The sequence below is a fragment of the Ammodytes marinus genome (assembly GCF_949987685.1).
Source record: "Ammodytes marinus genome assembly, chromosome: 16".
NCBI lineage: Eukaryota > Metazoa > Chordata > Actinopteri > Uranoscopiformes > Ammodytidae > Ammodytes > Ammodytes marinus.
Genome location: NC_137220.1, coordinates 15,323,828 through 15,347,048, shown reverse-complemented (window position 1 = coordinate 15,347,048; position 23,221 = coordinate 15,323,828). Strand labels below are relative to the sequence as shown.

Sequence of the window (23,221 nt, the reverse complement as noted above, 5' to 3'; positions counted from 1 at the left end):
ATGATACTGAAGCTAATATATAGATGAGAGTTATTAAAACTATTCTGTGTTGATTCTATTCTTAAAAAATAAAGATATGTATTAAATAAATTGTCAGCTTCCAATTCAATGTTGTTGCATATAATTTTGCTATTAACAGATGTTTACCTGCAACTTGATGGGTCTAAATCGAGGTTCTGTTATCTATAGCTATGTTGCCTTAGCATTCAACCCGTTTACTCAGCATATTGACAAATCATGTAGGTTTATGCATGTAGTTTGGTTTCCTGCAGCTGGTGCATACGTAAGATGGCTACAGCAATTATTAAAACTCAGTAACAAATATGTAATACTACAGTGTATCCTCTGGATGAAGTTAATTCATTTTCATTATTCAGGTGTTTTTTTGCCTTTCAGACTTGATATTTCAAGTAGGTTAAGTTGAATTTGGTTCATTTGAAACTATGCAGTCTATTAAAAAAAATCCTGTTTTAATAAATTATTTAAAATTGAATAATGAACTTGAATGAAGGTTGAAGGATAAAACATGTAACAGCCACTCTTTTCTTTTCAATATGTATTAACACAGAACAGACAGACAAGATGTTACACATTCACATTCCTTCATTGATTTTTTTACATATTAGCTTCTTCCCTAACAATCATAAATATGCTGGAAGTCTAAAATCTCTTGGTTGTAGTAAGAACAGGAGTAGTTAACGGTGCTAAGCTAAAACAAAAAGACAACAAATTAATGCTTAGGATAAAATAAATGTATCTGAAATGCAGTAAATTAGGGAGAGTTTCTACTTTGTATCACTTCATTATTAATTATTGCACTGTGATCCTTTGCTTTCAGAGGTCTTTCTACTCAAAGATGACAAGATGTTTGCATGGGAAAATTAACGTTTAGTTACTGATACAGTGTTGGTCGTCTGTGGAGTGTTTTGCTGTAGTCTTGTCAGTTGTATCAAAGGAATGTATTTACATAAGTATTAGAAGAGGAAAAAACTGTATACTGGTTGCAGGATGTAGGAAAAATGTTTTAAGTGTCCAGAAAGCATTAGTGGTTTATCAAAAATAACTTTGGTCACCAATCAATAGCCTTTCATTCATTGACACTAACCCATCGGCTCTGAAACCAACAGAAAAACAGTGTCTCTTTAGGAGCATCCTTCCAGTGTTACAAGTGTTAGCAGCACCAGCTGTGATGATCCCAGTGGTATTTCCCAGTATTTCATGTGGCAATGGCTGGTTGGCCCTTATTGGTCACGTTTCATCTTGGTCTCTGTGTTCTTTGGTTCTAATGTGACTCTCTGTAACTCACGAGGCGTCTGCAGGCGAGGAACTAGCTTCACTGAGTCCTTCTTCCAGGATTCCTTTGACTTGTTCAAGAGTCTCGGCCTGTCGAATCATCTCCAGCTTCATCTGAAAGGGGGCCATGGGGGATTTGTCAGTTATACTGTATATACAGGTGCATCTAAAAAAAATTGGATATCTATGAAAAGTTCATTTCTTTCTTTAATTTCATTCAAAAAGTGAAACTTCCATTTAGATTTCCTTACACATAAAGTGAAATTAATCTAGAATAAACATAGTTTTCACAAGGTCGACATTTCAGTATTATAAATCCTTTGTTGACTGGTTTTATGTAATATTCTAATATTCTGAGATACTGGATTTTTTTTCTTTCATGGAGCTGTAAGCTGTAATCATCAACATTAAACCACAAGAAAGGCATAACATATTTCACTTTGTGGAATGAATCTAGAATATATGAAAGTTTAACTTTTTTTAATTAACTTTTCGACAATATTCTAAGTTTTGGAGATGGTGGAGTACCACAAAACGTGTGGAACTGATTAAAGTGCAAGAAAAGTTTACCACTTTCTTTCACAGTTTTTATTTTAACCATCACTCAAGACAATTCCAGACAAGTGTCCAGTCACTTCTTACCTGTAGCGACTGGGAGAGCTGGACAAAGTCCATCTGCACCGTCTGGCTGGTGTCAACCTGAGAGCGCAGACTGATCACCTGGCTCCTCATCTCCAGACACTGCTGCTTCAGGGCGGCCTGACAGCAACACAGGAAAGTTAACAGTCAGAAAAAGTTTGGGGTTTTAGAAAATGTATTACTTTGGCCACTCCTAGTGGTAGTACCAATGACAATGCAACAAACAACAACGTATTTCACTATTTTAGACTATCAATAATATACACTTAAATCTGTACAACGTAACAGGAATTTGTCTTTATTGACTGCTATACCATATTTATGTAACTGGCCGAATAGTTTTTAATTTCCGATTTCACGTTACTTCCCGAGTTCCTGGGTGACTCTGGTGCGAATGTAGGGGGCAGACAGTAGAGACTGAAACAACTATTTAGAGAAGAAGTCAAGTCTAGTCACAGTCAAATTTAAGTGGAATGGTTATTGTGGACAAAATGCCAGGGAAAAATAATATTATAAACAAAGAAACATAATTTAAATCTTACTTAAACCCATTTTCTTTTAGCTGTCTCAAGTCGCTGTTGTATTTATAGTGGAAGTAAACGTTTAGTTAATTCCTAGAAACTAATGAAACTAAATGAAAATAATCAGGATAATCATTCTTGAGAAAGAGAGCAGCTTGACAGGATTCATCCTATGTACAATTGACAGCGATTTAGCCGTCACAGACAGCAGTTAACTGTGTGAGCAGAGAAGTTGTATTTACTTTATCTGTACTGAGGGCCTTGTTGGTGCCCTGCACATGAGACAGCGCCACCCGCAGGGCTTCCACTTCAGTGCGGAAGGCCAGCAGTTCTGCCTGCAGCTGCTCCCTCTGGGCCTGGATCCTCTCGGTCTCCGTCTTCAGACTGGACAGCTGCACTGCACACAGCAACCACAAAACAAAGGCTGCTTAAAGGTTTATGCAAGGTGCTTGATCACCACACGGATCACAAGACCTGCTTAATGGATTACCAGGCTTTAAAGCCCTTGTAAACCCAAATCCACAAAACTGTTGTAACTATGTCATTTGGGGAGTTAGTTGCATGATAGTAATCATCTGAAAAGAGTTTGGCAAATTTATCATTCATGTCATTTAAATTTGATACACTTTAGAGCAATTCTGTTTAGATGAGGCAGGCTATGATCTCGTTCTTATGACACAGTAAGTGTTTTGAACCAATCATGGCAGTTCTCTGCCCGAACGGTCTACGAAAAACAATGACTGTTGCCATGGAGACAGTTGGATACAGCCACGCCCACACAGACCAGTGAAACGGTAGAGAAGACAGTATGTAAGCTTTTTAAACTAAATTTGATAACATTTGTGAATATTTATCACATTTTTGTAAAAGCTCATTAAGACATCCAACTTTGAGTATCATATATTGATTTTTACTATTTAAGCCCAGCTTGCCAGAGGCTTTAAATAAGGCATGAGCCGGTCACTCACCTCCTAAAACGTCTGAGGACAGTAGTTTCGGGGTGGAGCGGGCGGGGAAGAGAGAGAATAAAAAAAGTTTCAGTGTCAAGACAGTCAGTATTGGAAACCTGCTCTCATTAAAAACTTGCTCCACAGACCGTTCTCCTCTGTGCGTGTGTCCAGTTCCTCCCTCAGGTTGACAATCTCAATGCGGAGACGCTCCTCACTGTGCGCCCCCTGCAGGTTAGAGTTCAACGCTTTAACACTACAAAAGAGATACGCATACACTTTCTGCTAAAAACACTATCTGACCACCCGGCCTGCAAGACTTTTCAAATGAAAAAAAGGAACCAAATAAACCGTTTAAACTAACAGATGGTCCAAATACTTCTAGAGACAAGGCATTGATAACAAAGAACAAAATCTTAACATAAACGCAATCAATATGCGAGTCTTTTAATTTAAACCACTTCTAGTCATCCCGACAACTATCCAAAATTAAAGAAAGAACAAACAAAAAAGGGAAGTCAAATAAAAAGCTTTTCACAGGTTTCTGTTCCCTTAAGTATGCAGTGTGAAACTAGAATTCTCAAGAAACTGGCTGTGAAACATGTCAACTGTATTCATTTTGTGCTTTATAACAAGTTGTAAATGTTGGGTTATTTAGAAACTGGATTAAGAAACAGCGGTCAGACCTGCAGTGTTGCTGGGAACGAGCCTGAGTCCGGTGCCTCGTCCTCAACCTCCTCTCCTTTCAGTCTGGACAGCTCACTGCACATCTTCCTCTGGGAAAAGGACAGCTCTGCCTGGACACACACACACATGCAAAATGTTAACATCAAGACTCAAAACATCAAGACACATCCTTTTTAGTTTAGCTGCTTTTGGATGATACTAATGAGTTGAATAAGTTTACTCACTGTGTCTCATTCAACAAACAGAATTCGAATGTGTTAAATAATGTGTTCATTAATTGTACTGGTCTGGTACGCAAAAACCTTATGGGTAATAGTACAAATTTGCCTAAGGGTTTCAGTGACTAATGTCGGCTTATCCGTGTGACGGATGAGTGAAGAATCATTCACTCGGGCTGCACATTTAGGGCAAAAACAAAATCAAAAACGTGCTACCTAATTTTTGTTCGTGACACGTTTCCTTTTTTCTTGAAAAAATTAAATAAAATAAAAAATGTGAGGAATTCTCTTGTTTTTGCAGATTTAGATGAAAATATAAACAGGGATCTTACATATGTAAAGCAAGCTTTAGTTAGCTTAGCTTAGCATAAAAACTGTGTCACAACATAAAAATACAAAGTACCGGTAATAGGAAAACAGCTTTAGAGGTCATGGTGGGAGCTGTAGACAGAGCTAGCTGTTTCCACTCTTGCTACGCTAACCTGCTTTAATATCACATTTTACAGTTGTTTTCTCATCGCTCACCAGACGACTCTGAACCGCATTCTGTGATTGGCTAAAAGATTTCTGCAGATCCTGGAGGAGGCCCTCTGAAGTGTGGACCTGAGACTGAAGCATTGATACCTAAACAAACAAACAAACAGATTAACATGTATGTAGGTTTTTCACACATCATATCCGCTGTGCTTGTGTGGACTGGCTCACTCCGTATACAGCAGTGCCGCTCACCTGTTTATGTGTGTGGTTGGTCTGTGTATCCAGCTCTTTCTCCAGCTCCTCTTTCTCCGCATACAGCCGACTCAGCTCCCCCCGCAGCTCTGACACCTGTCCAACACAACGTTCATCATTTGTCAATGGAGAAGCCTGAAAAATTCAATAAATTAAAACTGCACTGATTGGAGTGTAAAGATGGCGTGACCTTTCTTAAATACAAAATCAGCTTAAAACTACCTTTCGTCAAGTAGTTTTAGGACGCACTCACACTCAGCCTAGTTGCCTCATTCGCACTATTGTCCCCCATTCGGCCAAATTTGCAGCAAACGTTCCACTTCCCCATCCAACCAACGCAAACCATTCTGCAATTTTTTTTTTAAATGTCCATTGTTGCATGCTTGGACGTATTGGGTTCAGTCCTAGGGTCAAGGAAGTGTACCGTGCTTGAATACGGAACGGCGTACTCACACTGGTCAAACGAACTAGACTTTAGGGGGCAAACGTACGTGGGGAATGGTACAGAAGGCCTAGTGTAACAAAAGACGGCTTTCAATGAAAATGTGAAACCTGACCTTTTTAACAGATGTCAAAGTTGAGAATCCCGTACCTGAGCATTGAGGGAATCCCAGTCGCCGTGGGTGACCAGCCGGTGTCCAGCCGGCGGCAGGTAGATGGCTTCGGGCACCAGCGTTCCCGTGGAAACCAGAGAGTCTGTGTCTTCCTGAGCGTGCACTTTCCTGGGCAGAGAGGGCGTGTCTAAAGAGAAGGAGGAGAGTGAGGCCGAATCGCACTGTCGCAGTGAAAAATATCCCTCCGCCGTCAGCTGCGCCCCTTCTCCGTCCATCCCCCCTTCCAGCTCCGATGCTTGGTTGTGCCTCCTGGCCTCAGCCTCTGTCTGGCTGTTGGTCATCTGTGTCGTGCTGTCATTGATGGAGACTTCTGCGTCACTCCTGCCTTTCCTTCCACTGATCTGAAAAGGTGAGGGTAAACAAATGCTTAAGATTAAGAGAACATACACACACACACAACTGAAAAAAAGACTAAATAAAATAAACAACTAACTAGGCGTACTCTACTTTACAGATTTCTAGAGACTTCCAATTACATTGTTTAAACAATAGGCAAATGTTAAGCAGAAAATAAAAAGTCAACGAGGTGTTATTGGAAACTATTTAGAATTTTTTTTGACTGACCATGTTCTGTCCACTGGCTCTCCTCCACTCCACAGGCTGAGACTGAAGGACGGATATCCTGGCCTCGTACTGATCTGCCGTCTCTGGAAACACAAAAAAAAAGATTATATATTGGGGACCAGTGAATATCTCCTTGTGTGTGCTATCTGTCGATAATGTGTGTGCTGAAAACAAATCCAGTGTTAATACACTAGGCATGTTGCTAGCTAAGGTGGGCAACCTTTGTTGTATACCCTTTGTTTACATACCAGTTTACAGAGCCTAGGCTGTGTATCAACCCCAGATTTTTTTTCAGCACACACACAGTACGGACAGTTAGCGCAACGCAAGGAGATATTCATTGATTTTGACAACAAGCATTCTCCAGAATTGCTGACTCCACCTTTAAGTCCGATAAACAAGAACGCTATTTATAAGCCTATCGCATCAATTTTATTAGCAAGATTTTTAACTATATAACTGTTTCAAATATGTTTTCAAGGAGCATATCTCACCCTACGAGAGAAACTGTTTAAATACCTGACCTTATACCTCATGGAAATCCAAACATACCAACATTTTAGTCCACTCATTCTCAGCTTTGTATCAAATGTTAAAATAATACTACTGATTGATAGTCAACAGGGTAATCTATATTAGTATAGTCATTAGGAGGACCAGATTAGAAACTTCACAAGCAGGAAATGAAAGTGAATCCCAAGCAGTTTAGTTCCATGTTAAAAAGAATTGCAACGTTTTCCTTAAAGGAAGTGTAAAAACACCTTCTCTGTAACAGGTGTTTATCATTAAAAACATATCCAGTTGAGAGGTTTGCCATCTAGATATGAATTGTACATACGAGTCTTTCTCGTGTGTCTAAACCAACAATGAGACTTTTATCTCTGACTTACTTACAGCCATTTATGTTACAAACTCTAACATTTTAGATGTAACACACACACAACCTCCAATTATAAAGCTCTGATTTATTTATCAACAAACAAAAACTACTTAGCATTAATACTACTCTTTATGTGACATTAGAACATGTAAAAACTCAGCCAGACACACACAAACACTGACCTCTGAGAGCCTCCTGAAGGGACTGGATCTCTTGATCATATTGTTTTTGCAGCTCTGCCAGTTCCTCCTGTTTGTTAAGTTCACAGATCGTCGCCACGCCCTGCCAGTGTTCAGCCTGTGCTCGGTACTCGGCTAGCTGGGCCTGAAGGCTCGCCTCTGAAAAAATAATAAACAGGTTACTGTACTTTTGCCTTCCACGTGTGCGCCAGTAGGGATGAATCACACAAGGGAAACAGTGGATGGATACAAATCCTTTAAACATACAGGTTAGACTTATGACCTTACAATCCAATATGTAGAAAAGTATTGATGAGTTAATCCCTCTGTTTGTCACCAACAAGGTGATAAAATACTGAAATGTCCATTTAAAGTAGACATTGTAGTTTCTAATTTATTTTATACTGTTTTTTAAAGTGTATTTACGTATTTCTCTGCAAAGTTCTTGCACCTTTTTTTTCAAGTATTCAGTTTGAAATTCTTATCAACGAGTTGTCAATTTCCCATTGCCCTGAAATGCCATTCTACTTTTGAACTCATGTATAGAAACAATTCAAAACAGTTCAAATGCCTTTTTTGGAATACACTGTATTTGATGTGTCTTTTAATATGTATTGCTCTTTGAATATGAAGTGCTGTGTGGTTTACTTCAGCTTAATGTAACCCTACACATAACATCAACACCAACACCAAGAATAATATTCAGGAAAAAAAGATCTCTGGTGTCAGAATCAATATCAATATTGGCAGATATCCAAATCCAGGGATAGGAATACAAATGGAAGTGGATCTGTGCATCTTAAATCCATTGTTTCCCCCACAGCTAAAATATGTTTTAAGATTTGTTTGTTTTTCCACAGAAAAATTATTATGTATGTAACTATGTATACCATCTGTGATGCAATACAATTTCATTTTGTATGTAAGGTAAAATAATGCATCTATATTTAGGAGCCATTTTAAGAGTTTTAGACATTTAGATGATTATAGAGATAATATCATTCCATATAGTCCCATGATGCCTATGATTTTTTTTTAAACAGACTCCATTCAACAGACTTAATTGGGGATGTGGTGAAGGGTAGAGTAAAGTTACGGAGCAGAAAAACAGAAGTCTGTCTCTTCTGAAACATGTCATTAGTTTAAAACCATGGGTTTATAAGTTATAATCAATGAGATAATGATAGATTGAGTATGTTGTTTGAGCTGTCAGAATCCATTTTATTAACTGTCATTTGTCTTATTGTGTTTGGAAAACTTTACAGAGCCACTTGTTGCTCCAGTTTGAAACATCTCCATCCATGTTCAGGGACCCGAAGTTGTCCTGCAAGCAACACGGGGTTTCTCTTACAAATCAACATCACGTGAAGCTAGAGACAAGTTTGTTGTGACAGATGCATAGACTGTATCAGGCTAATTGACAGATGAGACTTTAGGCTACATTGAGCTAAGGATGGTAGAATCAGAAGGGAAGCAGAACTACTTTCACATTAACTTTATGTACAGTATTCAGTCAAATTAAATCTCACTTTGAACAAGACCAGTGGACCCACTTCAGTAGTCTAAAGAGGTCCCGGGACCCTAGTTTGTATATAAGTAATAAAGCATTAGTTAGCTAGTTAGCGGCTAGCAGAGCACCGTTCATTACTATAGTGAACGATGCTAACAGGCCGGTTATCAGTTCTCTGACCCTTACATCAACATTGTTAATGTCCAGTTGGTGACAAACAACAAGATAACCTTAGTGTTGATACAACTAAACTGCTTTCGTGTCGTAAATATGTCCGTATCTCCTCTCAAACCCCGTTGGACGTGAAGTAATTTGAAGTTATTTTGTTACCTATGTGTTCACCCTTGGAGCTCATCCTCAGGTCCGCCTGTAGAAGGAAACGTCTATGAAATAATGTCTATGAAAAGTCCCAAAAGATACCTGCCGCAGTCATTTTTGTAGAGAAAGCGCCGGGTTTTCGGTGTGGAAATGATCCACTGTTAGTGTCAACTTCAGGAAACAACTTTCCCCGGTCCGAGCCTGCGGAAATCGCGTCAACCTCCTTCCTGTTATCGACAGGCCTTTCCCTGTTTGCTCAGCGTTCAACTTTCCAAAGGTAAGCCCGTAAGCCCCAAGAAGAAGTAATACGTCCATTGAATGGGAGCACAGGTTTTCACTCCCTGGACTGTAACAGGACTTTTTAAAACACATTTAAAGACTATTATGAAGGCAATTTAAGACGCATATCAATCAGGCCCATACTAGCAAAAAATCCCAGAATCCTAGCAGAATTAGGCCTACTTTGGAAAGTGAATGAATCAATTCACATTCTACATGAATTCTTTGTTGGTTTTCTACAGTGTGATCAATAACTTGAACATTTTCTCCCCAAAAAACACATACAGGCACTCAATTTAAAGATGCTTTATAAAAGTAACATTATCTTCACAATCCAAACCATTTTTAAAGACCCCTTAAAAATAGTATTTAATACACTTTTAGACATTTAAAGGCCTAAAATATAGATTATTGGATTTTTTTGCTTTTTAAGGACTTGTCGAAAGCTTCAGTGTCAAGTCAGGCCTCCTGTTTGGTGAATCAAAACACGTTATAGTCACATCTTTGCCTTAAAGCAAGTGCGTAATTTTTTTATATAAATTAATGTAATGCAATTTAATATGCGACCACCGAAGGCTTACCCATGATCTCAACTCATGTAGGCTAGATGCGCTGACAGTGTAATTACAGCTGTAATTAGTGAGAATTCCTCATGGGGGCGGCAGACGTTACGCACTATAGCTTTAATCACAGAAATGACCCTAGGAATTGTAGCATCATCTTTTTTATTAAACTAATTTGTTGTGACATTTATATTAATCAAATGTTTTATCTTATCATATATCTGATCATGTTATCTTCATCATCATAAGAGAGGGATGTATGCCCCCTTTAAATAAGAATACCCTCTGGTGGAGGAATACTGGTACTAACAGTCCTTTGAAGCCTAAATGCATCTGGGAAATTTGAAGTTGTATATTGATTTTTTCTCCACATTAATTTCTTAACCTAGCTCTTAAATGTATGTTCAGACTGTGTTCCGAACACTTACAATGTTACTCTTTGGAAGTTACTGTTCCAACACAGTTGCCATTTGCAAACAAAAGGGCCCAAAACAATTTTCAATTAAAAAAATTACTTAATAAATTCATGGATTTTCTTATCTTGCTCTTTAATCATCTCTACACAACTTTGTGATTGAAGGAGCTGTGTGCAGGAAGCCAGGCAGGTTCATAGTAAAAGATACTGCTGGGTGTACTACAGCAGAGGGGACCTCTGTAGCGAGGACACTTTTCATAATGCACAATATGATGATATGAAGTCCTTCACTGAGAAAAGGTCATGTAATCATGGTGTGTATGTGCAGGATAGACAGGACTCGATAACCTTTCATGTTTTGCTTGATCATCAATTTTATGAGGAAAATATTTAAGTTCATTAATAAACTATCTAATTCACATATATGTTTAATATTTAAGCTTGATATTAACCTTGGAAGTAGGAAACTGTTTTATCAGCAGCAGTTTTGCTGTTTGGTCTTTTGGTATCTGCTTCCTTTTGCTTGAAAAACACATGTTTTATAGTTTCCTGTGTTTTCCCATAAGAAAACTACATGTTCTGAAAAAACTGACTTTCCTCTCACCAATAAAAAAAACTCTGCTGTGACTCTAGTCATAGTATTGATCCAACTCAACTTTCGATCCCTCATATTCTTACATGCCTCTCTTCGATTTTCTTTTCCTCATCTAGAAATTCAATACCTAGAAATGGCTGGCATCCTGCCTCTGTCTTATCTATTCGCAGTCAAAGAGGGCAATAAGACATTTTAAAAAGCAGAGAATACAAGTGGAGAAGAAAATATGCCATAGTCTCTCCCAAACCTCACACACGTTTCTGTATTTTTATATAGTTACAAATTAGTCTTTCATTTTTAAATGCAGATAAACAACTACCATCAGGTTAATATCAACAAGAAGCCTCCTCAACCAATATATAGAACATAATTTGTTATTGTATATAAGTAGAGTAATTAAAAACATGGTCACACAATGTAGAACAGGAAAATACTAAAAGTTCCATTGTTTGATTGCTGGTTATTTTATTTTAAGTGAATAATGAAATATTCTACACATTAATATTAAACACTCCCATCCATGATTTGACGAGTAACCAAAACTGTAACTTCATGACATCGAGCAGTCAAAGTAGTGTACAAAATACTGGAGAATGCCATCCAAAAAAACAAACAAATACAAAGTGACTCATGTAAAACAGTGCTATATGCCGTTTGACCAAAAATACAATTGTCTCTGATAAAGCAATATTATAAATAGTTTGCAAATATCTTCAAGTGGTACGAACCTGGATACTTTTGAGTGGAGCAGAGGCACGGAGAGAATACATGTATATAAATGCTCACGACAAACCAGTCATCAGTAACAAAAGCCATGGGACCGAACCCGCCTTCTGGGCAGGTAAGTGTGGTGTAATAATTTTTTTTCAGAGGTAATGCCATTTAATACATAAAAAAAGGCTTTACAGTTACTCAAAGCACCAGAACTTGTATGGTTTTCTTTTATGAGTGTACCGTGTGCGTATAAACTTTAATGGAGATACAGTATAGAGCGATGGGACTGCTGGTGTGAAAACATTGGCAGTGCTTTACACTTCATTTGGTCCTAAAGTTCAGTCGGTGTGGGGGGGGATGCTGAGACGTTGCGTATGCGCCAGTCTCTCTTTACAAGTCCATGTCGTGATCGCTGACACTCTGGCGAAGGTATTCTTCATACAGCTTTTTCTAGAAGGGGATAGGACAGATTTAGTTAAAAACACCATGATACTGCCTTTATTTTTTATTGCCAGGACCATTTCAGGGTCAGTGTCAGACACACACACACACACGATACCTTTTTGGACTTGACCACCTCCTGAACATACTCCAGCTTCTCCTGCAGCTGCTTCTTCTGTTTGCCTGACAGAGTCGGTCGAGTCCTGCAAAGAGTTGAAGGAAAGAGCGTCAATGGTTTAAGAATTTCATATTAACGTTTGAGCTAAAGTGAGAACTTGGGATTTGAACGTCAACGAGCCCATAATCAGTGTCACATACGGATCATGTTCTCAATTGTGGAAAGTGTCAGAAATACATACTCAAAGAAGTATAGAAACTAGAAGTACAAAACATAGTGAGTGTTCAAAACTGCAACTATTATTTAAATTTTCAATTAAAGATGCTTGTTGTCAAAATCACTTTATCAAAATCAGTGAATATCTCCTCACGAACCGCTACCTGTCAGTACTGTGTGTGCGCTGAAAAGAAAATTGGTTGTTAAAACACAGCCTAGGCTCTGTACACCGGTATGTTAACAAACGGCCCACCGTAGATAACAACATGCCTGTTTACAGAGCCTAGGCTGTGTATTTACACTGGATTTTTTCTTTAAGCGCACACAGTTAATGGATTGTAAGAAGATATTCACTGATATTGACAACAGTCATTTTGAATGTATTGTATTAAATATTCGGTGCAAGGAAATGCCCACTATTAGTAACCATAGCTACAGATTATGTGTGAGATATTCTCTGCTTACCTGAAGGCGAAGCGTGAGATGACGAGCAGGAGGAAGGACAGAAGGACCAGTCCTCCACAGCCGTACAGCTGCTGCTCCCAGGACAGGGAGTCAAACACTTGCACTACGGGGGTCTGTGGATTACATGACAAACTAAAGATTAGGAACTTCATTATGCAAGACTATGCTACAACTATGTCAATGCAGTGTGAACGCTCACCAGGTAGAGTGTGAGCGTCTCCTTGCCCTCGCGGCCCAGAGCCATCTCCAACAGTTCCTTGGACATAGCGCCTACAAACAGCAGGGCCATCAGAGCCATGGGCACGCTGAAGCCCAGCAGGGTCAACAAGCAGCCCTTACAGCGCGCACGGCGGTTACTTGCACTCGTCTGTCTGTGAGAGCAGAGGAACAAGTTTATTCGACGACTGAAGCTACTGTGTCTGACGTGAAATTATCTGCACTTGACTTTCTTTATGAATGAATCTGAGTTAATGACACAAGTGACCTCAACCACAATCAAAACGGAGTACTTCATTTGTGTAAGTCTTACCTGTCTTCAAAGAGTGTATCGGTAATGGCCTCACTGATAAGCTCACAGTCCTTCTCTAGGGAGTTGAGTGTGTTTTGGACGGTTTGGTTAATAGTTTTCTCCACGGTGCGACACACCTCCTCAATCTGGTTGACACAGCGACTCGGCTGAAAGAAGAGATAAAGTTGATATAGGCTATTACAATCTTTAAAAATAACTGGAACTATATGCAAAGAAAACGTGTATGTATTAAAGGCATGAGTGTAGGTGTACTATCACCTAGAACTCAATGAAAGTGAATGAAAACCCCTTACTTTATTTGGATTCGGGATAAAGATGGTGGGCATGTCGAAACCACATTTGTTGAGGCCGGGCCGCTTGCAGAGCTCCTGTACGATTTGCATCATTACCCTCTGAAACGGCCAGTGACAAAAAGAGAAAGAAAGGCGATTGAACACTGTTTTTTCTTCCACTTTATGAAGAATTATGAAGTTCTCAAAACTCAGGCTTTTTCCAACCGAGAGATTGCTGTGTTTTACCTGTCTGTCTGACTCCCCTCCTGCCTCATCAGCTTTGCTCAGGTAAAAATGCAGCCGATCCCCATGTTTCTCATTCAGACTCTCCACGATGTTGAGGGTGCGCTTACACAGAGCCTGACCCATGGGGTCGAAGAAAACCAGGATCAGGTCAACGAGATCACCTGAGGGTGAAGGAGAAAAGGACCATTATTTTTACTCAGCATTTCGGACTCCCTGTTTTGGATGACATATTAGTTCAAATGCCTCTAAGTGATATTCTTTAAACTAAAACTGAAGGATTTTATGAAGCTTTAAGGACTTGCTTCCTCCTCAAAACATGCTTTTTAGTATCATGCAACATTTGCATCTCACTGTTTCTACTAAAAGATGATCAACAGTTGGTGGTTAAGACCAGTTGTTCACATGGAAAAAGCTCAGTTATGGCACAAGAACTGTGTCAGAATAAGTAATGCCAACGACCATTATGATATTAAAGGACCTTTGGGTATCCTCTTAAACAAAAAGGTATAGTAAATATTTTTACCTGAATGAAAGGAAAGCCTTCTTCATAGAATTATAATGAAACAAGGTTATCTGAGGTCTAGTATTCCCATTTTTTTTTTCTTTTTACTTTATGTTTCAGGATCATTTAAAATAACTCACACAACATCAGCTGAGACATAGGCCTTAGGGGCACCTTCATAATTATAGTAGGGCAAAAGACAAGGTCAGTTAGGGGCAACGCACCCAGCCACAGGATAACTTCATCCACAGCGAAGGGATACTTCATATCGCCATCCACCAACCCTGGAGAATCCACAAATGTCACCAGGCTGAACCGTTTCTGTCGCGATGTGCAGATCTCTGTGTTCAAATACTCTGTAACACCTGGGGGGGACATTGCGAGAATGTTGGAGAAAAACGTGTCTTAACATTAATAAATAAGACATTGGACTGCAGCTCCATAAAATAAGATCCACTATGTATATCTAACAACACTGCAGCACAATAACCTGAGTCCGTTTTTATCATGGCTGTGTGTGTGAGGCTGCTGTCACACACTGATCGACCCGTTTTGTCACTACAGCAGACAAACTGTGTCCAAGTGAATTTCACATGGCAAATCTCCCCATCAACAATGCTGGGAATTTTGCAAGTGGATCAGCGTGGCAGCAGCCTGAAAGGAGACAAAGTGCGTCATTGTGGCTCAAACGGGAGAGGATTGTGATTTGAGCTAAAATCTCACCTTTGAACTGTTGTAGAGGCTTGAAGTGTGGATACAGATGCAGGGTGGCATTTCCCTATAGAAAAACAAACCCAGATCAGTTGGGTCAATTCCAAAGAAAATCCCTTGAAAGGAACTAATTTAAAGAAAATGTAATGTGTCATTCTCATGGGGAATGAATTCGAAAGGGAAAGTTGGCAATGGACATTGTGACTTATAGTGATAATAGTTAATGCTGGCGTGCCTTACATATGAGGATCACAATGAAATTCACATACTTATTTCTTCCTGGACAAAATATATGTCTGTTTTGAAATAAATGGCACCTAGTTGTTTTTGTTTTGTAGCACTCACTGTGAGAGATTCTCTCTTGCGTCCACTGGTCACAAAGCTGAAGCCTTGGGTCTCAATAGCCACTCCAGTGCGCTGGATGTGCTCCTCCACATACCTGACAGGAAAAAAAATTATAAAAAGCATAACAAAAACTTTCAGATGACAGACTATTAAAATTTCACCTAATTGTCAAAACTGGGCAAACGAGGGATCATGTAACATAATGCTGCAGACACAAAGAAAAGTGAACCAGTTTAGTTTAGACTAGGTGTGGTGGGCAGTCATTATAACTTTTCAACACTTTTTTTCTGTTACGTGCAGTTCCTGCTTTATTGTGATGCATTCAGCACTCTCTTCGTTTGCTAAACGTTGAGTGGTTTGACCTTGAGCAGACATACATGCTGTCTGTTATGTCCCCTGGGACATGCCCATGTGACTAAACATATACTGTATTTACCAGTTGATGAAGGAGCTTTTCCCAGCAGAGTGGTTTCCAATCAGAAGCACAGTGATCTTTTTCCTGGGCGCCAGCAACTTCACACCAACAGATTCGGCAACAGAGACCAACCCTGAACCAAACAAAGAACACAGTCAAAACAATCACATTAAAACCACAGGTGCAACAACAAGGATGCATCTATCCAGCTATACTGTGGCTGCAGACAGTCAAGAGTTACACTGCTACATGTGTGAGCAGGAGCTGGCGAATGGCCACAGACATTTCAATGGGAGTTCTAGGAACGCATTGAATATATTTTAGAAATTGCTGCACAATTTAAGACAGTTTAGAGTTTAACTCAGCTGTCTCATACTATAAGCTGACACCACATACACCATTACTAAGAGCTACATTATGATAGCTGTGTACCTGTGTAGCTGAATCATCATTATTTAACTACCTGCCAAAGATGTACATAGCTGCTTGAACTCGGGCACGCGCAACGTCAGCCAAATGCCAACATCCTCGCCTACTAGCTAGCTAACGGTTAGCCAACTCCACAAGGGATAACCATAGGGGTATAACGTCCACTTTTTAAGTTAGCTAGCTAGCCCCCGGTCAACCAACTAGCTCCACTTTATTATCGGATGGGGGGGCGGTTTCCATGGAGGGGTTGAATCAATTGAGTCCAACAAAAAGGTGCGTCCGCCAACTCACCGCTGTCTGGCTCCGTGTACAGTTGATGACAGTCCCGCAGGATGCGCTCGTCGCAGGACACTCCGCCAGATATCGATTCTGCGTTTGCGACGCTTCTGCTCTTGATTTTCCCGGACATTTTTACACAGCAAGGATATCAAACGTATGGAGAGAGACTTATACGAGCATCCAAAGTTTTACTACTCGCTGAACTGAGCTGCGAACAAAAGCCGGTCTCGTCTCGTTTGAATCGCCCCGGTCCGTACGTTGAAACGACGGGAGACGTACCTAGGCCACGTCGTCAGCTTGACCGGCTTATGTCGCACAGGCTTCTGGGTAAGGTAGTTCTCCCGTTGGATAAATGTCGTGTCATACGTGTGCTTGATCGGCATGTTCTTCTGCAAAACAGCCAATCCCTAAGTGTGGGGAATAAAGATTACTGCATACAATTTTTTTTTAATTATGTTTTTATAAATTATAAATGGTATTTTTCTTGCAGAATCCGATACATTCTTATCATAAAAGGTAAACACGTTAGCCTACCTGACAGCCTATATTTTATTGTATTGCATTTTTTTAATATGTACTAAACCTTGCACTATTATGTCTTTGATAGTGTTTTCCGCTTTTGTGATTTTCTTTCATTTTGCAAAGCACTGTTGAAGAGAGCCTGCGAACTAATCATCTCAATGACTACAAAAAATCCTCTAGTAATTGTTGTGAATATGACAATAAAGGACCTTTGAACACTACATATGTTAGACTACATTTATAAATGATGTGGAGAGGGTGCAATTTCACTTGTATAAAGACTGACAAACAACTGCAGCACAAATGCAATACATTTTATTTGATTTTAGACCCCACAGTCTTTTTTACAAGCGTTTATATGAAACAGTTGAGACAGTTCATTTCTGTATTACTGAGTTGTCCTCCTGTCATATTGAATTTATACTTGCAATACTAATGCACTTCAGCCTGCGGCTGTCTTGAGTGAGGAGATGTGGTTCAAGGCCACTCAGAATACATTATACTCAATTTAGGTAATGATTATACCACCCATTATAAAAAGGTAGCTTATGGAAAGTCTTATGGCCTGGCTGCTTCCAACTTGTGAAAAGAGCAGCCTCATTGCACTTACAATAATAACAGAATGTTCCATAGTTTTTATTTGCAGATGAAAAGTTTATTTGTTTAACAAATTGCATTGCATAAAGGGAAACGCAACTGACATAAACCCGGACATTTATTTATTTATTCTTTATTTTCTTCTACTAACCACAGGCCAAAATCCCATTAAGGGAATAAAAAAATACAAATCAATCAGAACCTTTGAAGGCAAAGGTTAGTGGATTGTGTGACTGGCAGGTTGCCAGTTTGAACAGTGCAAGTGGGGAAAGCTGGACGGGAAATTAAAGTCTCCCTTCCTGCAAACTCAAATGCTTTTACTGCCGTTTCAGTAAATTCTCCAAGCTGGTAATCGGCCTGGGAGAACTGGAAGTCTGCATAGGTGTAATGATTGTTAGGATTGTGCAATGTAATGCACTAGTGTGGTATAGTAAGTGTTTGAACAGTGCTGGTGCCTTCGCACAATTGAATATGATGGCAAGCAGGCATATGTTGCAGACTGAGACGCGGTGATAGCAAATAAAAAGGATTTGTGGCGCCTCCTTGGACCAATGTGGACCTAAATCAATGAAGTGATTCTTATAAAAAGGTTAGCACTTAATAAACCTAATTACAAACAAATGCATCTCCTGTTCCCATAAATGATAAGGTGCAATCCTCACTACTTTATTGGCACCACGAATATTCCTATAGTTTCTTATGAAATCTACAAAGTAAGCCCAAAAAGAAAACACAAATGTGTGCAGCTATCTCTTATTAGTGAAGCAAATTCAAGCTTGTTTGCCTGTGGTTGGCTGCCTTTTGGTGACACAAGCGTCTATGTGTGAGCGTTTGCATCTTAAATCCTAACAGGTGCAATCCTCAATCCTTCCATGCATCATTAAGTACAGCTTGCAGCAATAAGGGATGACATATACGGCTTGCGGAGGCTTTTTCGGTGAAGGCAGGCTGTTGTGTGAAAACGGCCATTTGCTTCCACCGTCTGTTACCACTTGAGAACATGCTCTCAAGTAGCACTTCTTCATTTTCTATTCACATATACAGATCAAAGTGAGCCTACTCTTTTTTTCATTTTGACCCCGCCCCCCCCCCCCCGTTGGTTCTTACCTGATCACGCTGGCTAAGTGTGATCCTTGTTAGTACAGAGTTGAATAAATTACCATTATATGTGCAAAAAAAAAATAATAATGTGGTCAGCTTTGTCTTTTGGCTGAGTATGTCGCTGAGCCGCAGCGTCTTGCATTTCACTGTCTCAGTTTCTTCCAAGAATTCAGTCAAAAATCACAATATACATTTCTGGCTGTCAAACAGCAGCTCTAACATTCTTTTTAATCGGTGGCCCTTTTCCTGCTAGTTTAATTTCTGTCATAAGTTCTGCTATATTGGTGTAAAACCTAAACATAGTCACAGCGTCGGTATATAGTGCACATACATATGAGTGTCAAGTCAATGAGATTCACGATTATTATTATCTTTTAGATTGGTAAGGTGGTATAAGATTCACATCAGGTTATGCTGTCATGCATCCTAAAGGCAGAGAGAGAGGATAAGGCTCTTAATGTTTCCTTCGTCATTAGGTCAGGATAGCGTCTTTGGTCTTGCTGTTACCAGTGGGCTTTCCTCTCTTTGGCAACCAGCTCCAGGAAATGGGAATGACTTGCGTAGAGGGCGCAGGAGCAGTCAACGTCCACCCATTGGACTTGTCCTGCATCGTCGCCAGCTTGCAGCGGCAGCTCGCTCACACTGTTGCCTGCGAAAAACAACCGAGATGTGTCATTGCCCTGAGAGAAACGCCATTTGTTGTTTAGGGCTACAACTGGCCGTGCAAGGGGCTCGTCTCAAAATAAAACGCTTTAAGTAGTGACCTCTTAAAAAAGGTACAGTGTGTAATATAGGAGTATTTAGCTGCAACAAGTGATGAGATTCTAGATCGCAATGCTCCCTTTCAGAGAATGTACAGAAGCTACGGTGGCCTTCAAGGACAAGAAGATAGTTTTTTAAAGATGGCATGTTTGAAGCTGTCGTTAATCCCGATTTTGTGTAGCTTTGTCTTCTGCTATTTTTTTTTTAATTTTAAGGAATTATACACTTATTAAAGCATACTTATGAATACCTGATTCATCGTGAAAGTTGACAGCGACCGTCTCCATCCAAGCATTGTCTGTGTTTCTCGGATCATCCACGTAGCCTTGATAGACCTGAAGGAGAGAGAGAGAAAGAAAAAAAGAAATTTTAGTTTTCCTCATACAAGCAACTACACGACGGTGAACAAGCGAGTGGGCGCCGTTTGCGGACCTGAAATCCTGGCGACTTGAAGAGCATGGTGATGCGTTCGTGGATTTTCGCTCGCTCCGCTGGTGGCACTGTCAACGAGTTCAGCGCCTCTTCGGAGAATTCCCGCTGCAGCGTGACAGAGACCTGCTCCCCTGGGTCCACCATCCCCTACAAAAACAATTTCATGCATGCACACAAATACATATAACACTCCCAGAACCACTCAAAGCCGTCCGTGTCTTCAATTCAGTGGAGAGCGACAACAGAGTAGAAAACAACCGTCCTGAATAATAAAGCTTAAAGGAATAGTTAAAAAATAAGTATTGTTAGCTTGTAACACTCTTGTATTAAAAACAAGGCGGAAGAAACCATTCCTTTAACTTTTAGTGCATTTTTTTGTTTAATTTTTCTTCAGACTGACGGTGGAGGCTGGCTAATACTTCCCATTGATAACCAGTATTTGAGCTAGGCTAATACTTCCCATTGATAACCAGTATTTGAGCTAGGCTAATAAGTGATGAGGGACCCATGTCTCCTTAAAAAATGCATGCACAGTTAAAGGAATGTTTTTTGTCGCCTTGCCTTGAAATCTAAAGTGAGGCAACAAGCTTAAAATAACACAATTTGAACTACTCCTTTAAAAAAACAAATAGCAAAGCCACCAACCCCTGGAATTGCCCACTCCCCACAGTCCTTTCTCTTGATTGACACAAACTGCAGGATAGGCCGTTTGGAGACTGGGTGATGCACCTTTGCTCCTTTGGCATCCACTTTCCATCTGCCAAACAGTAATGTGGGTCAGGCGTTTAAAAAAGAAAAGAAACAGCAATGTTTTAGAATCACTCTTTATCTAACTTAAGAAAACAAAGAGCAAGTAAAGAAAAAGCTCACCTGGTGACAATGGGATCTGCCGCATGATTGGGTCCCCATCGCCCAAGTAGACCCCTGCCAGTCAACCCTGTACGTCCACGGGGATTTCTAAATGAGGAAAAAGTGAATTTTGAAAATGTATTCATGAGCTCTTCCTAGAAGATCACTTGCAGCTCTGCTCTGGCCAGCTGTCCTGACATGCATTCGTATTAAGACTTCAGAAAACAATTTTAAAAACATTTAATTAAATAATTACAATGAAAAAGGTGCACTATGCAGTTTCAGGGGAGGGGGGTTTTGTTTACATTTGCAGAGCCTGCAGTTAGCTTACAAAATATATTTTTCTCTTCAAGTAATTCTTATAATTGAATAATTAAATGATCATAAATCAAAACAAAATAATTTTGAGGCACTTGGAACCAAACGTAAGACTAAAATATGTTTTAAAAATAAATATAAGCCCTGCTGCTGTAAACAACTACAGCGAAACAGTAAATTGTCAGGTAACTTTCTAACTTCAAACAGTGTTTCAAGGTCCAATTTTCCTGTGAGGAAAGGTTATCTATTCAGTTATATGAATATACCTTGGAAAATGTTCACTTCTCTGACACACCCAAAAGTTACACAGTGCACCTTTAATGTGCTAATACCACAGATCCCTTTGAGGAACAATTACCCCTGTATACTGTTATAGGTTGGAGTAACGTAAGAAATTTATTTTTCTACACATAAAGGTTTAAAAATCATCACATGCAGGTTTGAACTTTTTTGGGTCTTTATTCTTGTTTCCTGAGTGAGTGAACTCATTGATTAAGCCCCTTTGTAAATATTATGGATGGCAATAGAATGTTGTCAGACTTTTGAACCAACTCTTGGTGAAGGAAGTCTCACCCTGCTCAGCTGAACAGTTGTTTCTGTTCCTTTTTTATTAAAATACTTGAAACTCAGTTGAGTTTTGTTCTTCTTATTTCTCACAAGGTAATATATCAAATGTCTACCACAATCGCAATAATGTTGTCTAAATGTCATGGTAACCCTTTAAAGAACCATTCTTCCTTTTGATCTGGAAAACTTACAGTGGCTCTCCCTTCTCCGTCTTGTAGCTGCCCTCAAAGCTGGCCCTGTCTACAGCTCCATCCACAGTGTTGAACTGTGGAGAGAAAGAGCTGCGGGAACAAGCAGCAAAAGGTGATTTTGTCAACAGGGATTCATCCAGGATCACTGACTCCACCTTTAAGTGTGCGTCGCTCACCCAATCTCAGGATCTGCCCATGCTGGCTTCCCCAGCACTGCGGGGGCCGTGTAGCTGACTGGATTGTACTGTGGCCAGTTCAGACTCCAGTCCAGCTGGTCCTCGGGCACGGGGAAGCGTTTGATTTTGGAACCCGGGTATTCTGGGCATCTGGACTTGACGTGAGGCAGGGAGGGCATTGTCGCAATAGGGACGCTGGTCATGTAAAGGTTACAGCAGCTGGCACTGATGGGTCTGATGGCTAGGCTGGTTCTGAAGGGATGGGAAGGTGAGCAGGAGAAGGCTGGCCTGCATGGGGAAGAAATGTGAAACATGATGAGAAATCTGGTAAGTAAGCCGTGCTGTGCCATCACTGCAACAGCGTTGTCACCTCAAATGCCCTTCTGACTCATTACAAATCATAAGGGAATAGGCTTTCATAGCCTATGCTTTCTTACATTGACAAAACATGTAGTCAAGAGGAAACCAAACATATAGGCTACAAGAGTCAAGACACCGGCAGTGGAATGGCATCATGACAACAGAATGAAAGCTACTGTTACACTGCAATACATCTATGATCTTCATAAAAATGCCTAAGATTCTGTAAAACTGAATTATTTAGTTTGAAGTTAAACTAATGGTTATGTATTTATTTATGTTGCTTTAACAGAAATAGCCACTGCCTTACTTTCGAGTGCAGTAAGCTTGAATCCAAAACTGTCCTCTCCAGTCTAGCCTACTGTCAAAATGCAACTGGCTTCCAGTGTTTATAGATAGGCTATTCTTTGACCCAACCTGACACCGCTGCGGATGCACACGGTACACGGGAGACCGAGGAGAGTAAGCGCTAGACGAATTCGGCCGATCCAGTCCCGTCGCAGAAGGAAGTGAACCATTCCTTGAAGACAGCACAGCCAGCCCAGCAAGCACCTAGGCCTAGGCGTGCAGCGCAGAGCAACCAGGAAGTGTACCGTGCATGACGTCTGCAAAAGAGGTGTGGTCATCATGGACATATACTGGCGGTCGCACTCGTTTCCATGGAGAAAATATTCATCAAAGTAGACTATTATTTGGTGATGAATGTCTCTTAC

At 40.1% G+C, this 23,221-nt stretch overlaps 3 protein-coding genes across 3 annotated transcripts; all 3 read right to left on the bottom strand.

Annotated features, from left to right (window-relative positions):
* Positions 1-354: 354 nt before the first annotated feature.
* rabep2 (rabaptin, RAB GTPase binding effector protein 2) lies at positions 355-9,276 on the bottom strand. Its single transcript, XM_080044786.1, has 12 exons — positions 9,112-9,276; positions 7,275-7,430; positions 6,213-6,295; positions 5,627-5,989; positions 5,035-5,130; positions 4,831-4,929; positions 4,087-4,197; positions 3,550-3,628; positions 3,422-3,433; positions 2,696-2,850; positions 1,936-2,052; positions 355-1,407 (listed from the first exon to the last, which is right to left on the bottom strand). The coding sequence occupies exons 1-12, from the start codon at positions 9,134-9,136 to the stop codon at positions 1,303-1,305; spliced, it is 1,401 nt and encodes a 466-aa protein (XP_079900912.1). The 5' UTR covers positions 9,137-9,276; the 3' UTR covers positions 355-1,302.
* A 2,129-nt stretch (positions 9,277-11,405) lies between these two features.
* Positions 11,406-16,884, bottom strand: LOC307262459 (uncharacterized protein). The gene is made up of 12 exons (XM_080043345.1): positions 16,646-16,884; positions 15,947-16,058; positions 15,511-15,604; positions 15,178-15,232; positions 14,679-14,819; positions 13,953-14,113; positions 13,728-13,826; positions 13,435-13,580; positions 13,105-13,276; positions 12,906-13,018; positions 12,225-12,309; positions 11,406-12,115 (listed from the first exon to the last, which is right to left on the bottom strand). The coding sequence occupies exons 1-12, from the start codon at positions 16,761-16,763 to the stop codon at positions 12,056-12,058; spliced, it is 1,356 nt and encodes a 451-aa protein (XP_079899471.1). The 5' UTR covers positions 16,764-16,884; the 3' UTR covers positions 11,406-12,055.
* Positions 16,885-17,637: 753 nt separating this feature from the next.
* On the bottom strand, positions 17,638-23,067 carry nudt9 (nudix (nucleoside diphosphate linked moiety X)-type motif 9). Its single transcript, XM_080044508.1, has 8 exons — positions 22,926-23,067; positions 22,149-22,436; positions 21,973-22,062; positions 20,918-21,004; positions 20,693-20,804; positions 20,048-20,194; positions 19,866-19,950; positions 17,638-19,502 (listed from the first exon to the last, which is right to left on the bottom strand). The coding sequence occupies exons 1-8, from the start codon at positions 23,024-23,026 to the stop codon at positions 19,357-19,359; spliced, it is 1,056 nt and encodes a 351-aa protein (XP_079900634.1). The 5' UTR covers positions 23,027-23,067; the 3' UTR covers positions 17,638-19,356.
* Between the last annotated feature and the right edge of the window lie 154 nt (positions 23,068-23,221).

Bases quoted from the DNA above. Each gene is read 5' to 3' on its own strand.
- rabep2 (XM_080044786.1), bottom strand. From the start codon at position 9,136: ATGAGCTCCAAGGGTGAACACATAG. The intron at 5,990-6,212 runs GTCAGTCAAAAA...TCACCTTTTCAG, and splicing joins GAGCCAGTGGACAGAACATG to ATCAGTGGAAGGAAAGGCAG. The intron at 3,629-4,086 runs GTCTGACCGCTG...TCTAACCTGCAG, and splicing joins CGTTCCCAGCAACACTGCAG to GGGGCGCACAGTGAGGAGCG.
- LOC307262459 (XM_080043345.1), bottom strand. From the start codon at position 16,763: ATGTCCGGGAAAATCAAGAGCAGAAGCGTCGCAAACGCAGAATCGATA. The intron at 15,605-15,946 runs GTAAATACAGTA...TTTTCCTGTCAG, and splicing joins AAAAGCTCCTTCATCAACTG to GTATGTGGAGGAGCACATCC. The intron at 13,581-13,727 runs GTAAGGGGTTTT...CTCTTCTTTCAG, and splicing joins TTATCCCGAATCCAAATAAA to CCGAGTCGCTGTGTCAACCA.
- nudt9 (XM_080044508.1), bottom strand. From the start codon at position 23,026: ATGGTTCACTTCCTTCTGCGACGGGACTGGATCGGCCGAATTCGTCTA. The intron at 22,063-22,148 runs GTGAGCGACGCA...TTGTTCCCGCAG, and splicing joins TGGGCAGATCCTGAGATTGG to CTCTTTCTCTCCACAGTTCA. The intron at 20,195-20,692 runs GTTGGTGGCTTT...TTGTTTTTGTAG, and splicing joins GGGAGTGGGCAATTCCAGGG to GGGATGGTGGACCCAGGGGA.